Below are 3,226 nucleotides of genomic sequence, written 5' to 3' on the forward strand. Positions count from 1 at the left end.
AAAAACACAAGATAATTAAACCAAGAGAAAAACACTTGAGTCCAACCCGCGGTGGATAGGTCACCCAATCCTTTACCCACCTCATCCACCATCCTCATCCACCATCCTCATCCTCTTCTACAATTTCTACTACTCATCCTTCCCCCCCCCCCCCCTCCACCTCCCCTCTTTTCCATGTCATTTGGGTCTGGAGGCGAAGGACCAGTCTTTAGGTCTCCCCAGACCTGTCTTGGCGTTGGTCTTCGGTAATGGACCTCAAAAGCTGCTTCATGTTGGCCTAAACTGCCTCATAAGCTGTCTCGTAAGCTGCCTCATAAACTGCCTCATAAACTGCCTCATAAACTGCATCATAAGCTGCCTCATAAACTGCCTCATAAGCTGCCTCATAAACTGCCTCATAAACTGCCACATTAACTGCCTCATAAACTGCATCATAAGCTGCCTCATAAACTGCCTCATAAGCTGCCCCATAAGCTGCCTCATAAACTGCCTCATAAACTGCCTCATAAGCTGCCTCATAAACTGCCTCATAAGCTGCCTCATAAACTGCCTCATAAGCTGCCTCATAAACTGCCTCATAAACTGCCTCATAAACTGCCTCATAAGCTGCCTCATAAACTGCCTCATAAGCTGCCTCATAAACTGTCTCATAAACTGCCTCATAAGCTGCCTCATAAGCTGCCTCATAAGCTGCCTCATAAACTGCCTCATAAGCTGCCTCATAAACTGCCTCATAAGCTGCCTCATAAACTGTCTCATAAACTGCCTCATAAGCTGCCTCATAAGCTGCCTCATAAACTGCCTCATAAACTGCCTCATAAACTGCCTCATAAACTGCCTCATAAGCTGCCTCATAAACTGCCTCATAAGCTGCCTCATAAACTGTCTCATAAACTGCCTCATAAACTGCCTCATAAACTGCCTCATTTCCGTCCTCAGTGGCACAGAATTATATACAACATCTATAAACGAAACGAATATATACAACAACTAACAAATAAATACAAGCAAAGATGTACAGGCTTCGTCTTAATTAATAATCCGGGCTCAGAGAAACACGTCCACAGACGAGGCTGGGGACGTAGAACCCTAGATATGGTCCACAGGTAATGGAACAGGTAGTCACTGTTGTGAAGCTCGGAGCAGCATTTCAGCTTCGGGGGAGTCGAACCCTGGGTCTCCAGGTGTCAGAAACGACCTTAAAACCATCAAAAGATTTATAGGCAATTTCCTCTGCTATCTGACAGCTCTGGATTATCTCCAATATACTGTAAATGTATTTACAGTGTGTGAGGGAGAGTTGAGTGTGTGAGGAAGAGTTGAGTGTGTGAGGGAGAGTTGAGTGTGTGAGGAAGAGTTGAGTGTGTGAGGAAGAGTTGAGTGTATGAGGAAAGAGAGTGTATGAGGCGGTAGTGAGTGAAGCAATAGGTGTATCTAGAGAAATCTTCTCCAAGAGCACTCATCCTTATAAGGCAAATCACATAAAGACTTCTATATTAACTAGTTCCTCTTACCACCCTGATGCCCCTGTTAGTAAAATAGGCACCTGGGTGTTAGTCAGCTGTCTCGGGCTGCTTCCTGGGGGTGGAGGCCTGGTCGAGGACCGGGCCGCGGGGACACTAAAAAAGCCCCGAAATCATCTCAAGATAATCTTAAGATAAAGATAAAACCCTCATATATAACCTTGAGTCATATAGGAGTCCCCAGCTACGAAGCTTTAGGAGTGACTAATCCCCTTCACCTCCTAATCCGTCTTTTAATACTAAGCTTCAAGCAAATTATCTTTGAATCTTTGGATTGCCTGATTTTCTCCTTTATTAAATAATATTATTATATTTATTGTTAAATATTAAAAAATAATATTTTATTTATTATTAAATATTAAAAATAATATTTTTTTATTGTTGATTATTAAAAAAAATATTGAATTTTGAATCAATAAAATTACTTTATTTATTTGTTTATAAATTGGTTCACATTAACGCGATAAACATATTTATTCGAGAAATTATTTCGAGTTTCTTTGAAAATTTAATAAAATTGCGGTTTGTAACACCGTAACACCTGTTCCTTCAGGTGTTTTCCCAGGGCACGACCTCCAGGGCACGGCCTCCAGGGCACGGCCACCAGGGGCACGGCCTCCGGGGCACGGCCTCCAGGGCAAGGCCTCCATGGCACGGCCACCAGGGGCACGGCCTCTAGGGCATGACCTCCAGGGTACGGCCTCCAGGGCATGACCACCAGGGCATGACCTCCAGGGCACGGCCTCCAGGGCACGGCCTCCAGGCCACGGCCTCCAGGGCACGGCCTCCAGGGCATGACCTCCAGGGCAAGGCCTCCAGGGCACGGCCTCCAGGGCACGGCCTCCAGGGCACGGCCTCCAGGGGCACGGCCACCAGTTCACGGCCTCCAGGGCATGACCTCCAGAGCCCGGCCTCCAGGGCACGGCCTCCAGGGCACGGCCTCCAGGGCACGGCCTCCAGGGCACGGCCTCCAGAGCCCGGCCTCCAGGGCACGGCCTCCAGGGCACGGCCACCAGTTCACGGCCTCCAGGGCATGACCTCCAGAGCCCGGCCTCCAGGGCACGGCCTCCAGGGCACGGCCTCCAGGGCATGACCTCCAGAGCCCGGCCTCCAGGGCACGGCCTCCAGGGCACGGCCTCCAGGGCACGGCCTCCAGGGCACGGCCTCCAGAGCCCGGCCTCCAGGGCACGGCCTCCAGGGCACGGCCTCCAGGGCACGACCTCCAGGGGCACGGCCACCAGGGCACGGCCACTAGGGCACGGCCTCCAGGGCACGACCTCCAGGGGCACGGCCACCAGGGCACGGCCTCCAGGGCACGGCCTCCAGGGCACGGCCTCCAGAGCGGGACATACTTGAAGACTTCATTAAAACTTTAGCGTCACGGGCGCCAAGTGGAAAAGTTATAAGTGTAAGCCTTCAGGTCCCCTTGTGGGTGAGGGCCCTGTTACTCCCCGAGGTGTGGTTAATGCCAGGCACCCACTTATACTTGGCCACACTTCCCTAGACACCCACTTATACCTGCCTACAGCCCCCATGCAGAATCCCACTTATTCTTGGCCACAATCCCCAGACATCCACTTATACCTAGTCCTCACACACACACACACTTATACTTGGTGAGTATGAGTGTGTGTGACTGTGAGCCTGTCCCCAGATACACTTCCCAGACAAGGACTTAGAGTGTGTATATGAGAGGCACTTGG

At 50.5% G+C, this 3,226-nt stretch overlaps 1 protein-coding gene across 1 annotated transcript; it reads right to left on the reverse strand.

Moving 5' to 3' along the window:
• Positions 1 to 277: 277 nt before the first annotated feature.
• LOC138355845 (fap1 adhesin-like) lies at positions 278 to 2,235 on the reverse strand. The gene is made up of 2 exons (XM_069311385.1): positions 2,065 to 2,235; positions 278 to 934 (listed from the first exon to the last, which is right to left on the reverse strand). The coding sequence occupies exons 1-2, from the start codon at positions 2,233 to 2,235 to the stop codon at positions 278 to 280; spliced, it is 828 nt and encodes a 275-aa protein (XP_069167486.1).
• Positions 2,236 to 3,226: the final 991 nt, after the last annotated feature.

This window comes from Procambarus clarkii, chromosome 69, assembly GCF_040958095.1.
Source record: "Procambarus clarkii isolate CNS0578487 chromosome 69, FALCON_Pclarkii_2.0, whole genome shotgun sequence".
Lineage (NCBI taxonomy): Eukaryota > Metazoa > Arthropoda > Malacostraca > Decapoda > Cambaridae > Procambarus > Procambarus clarkii.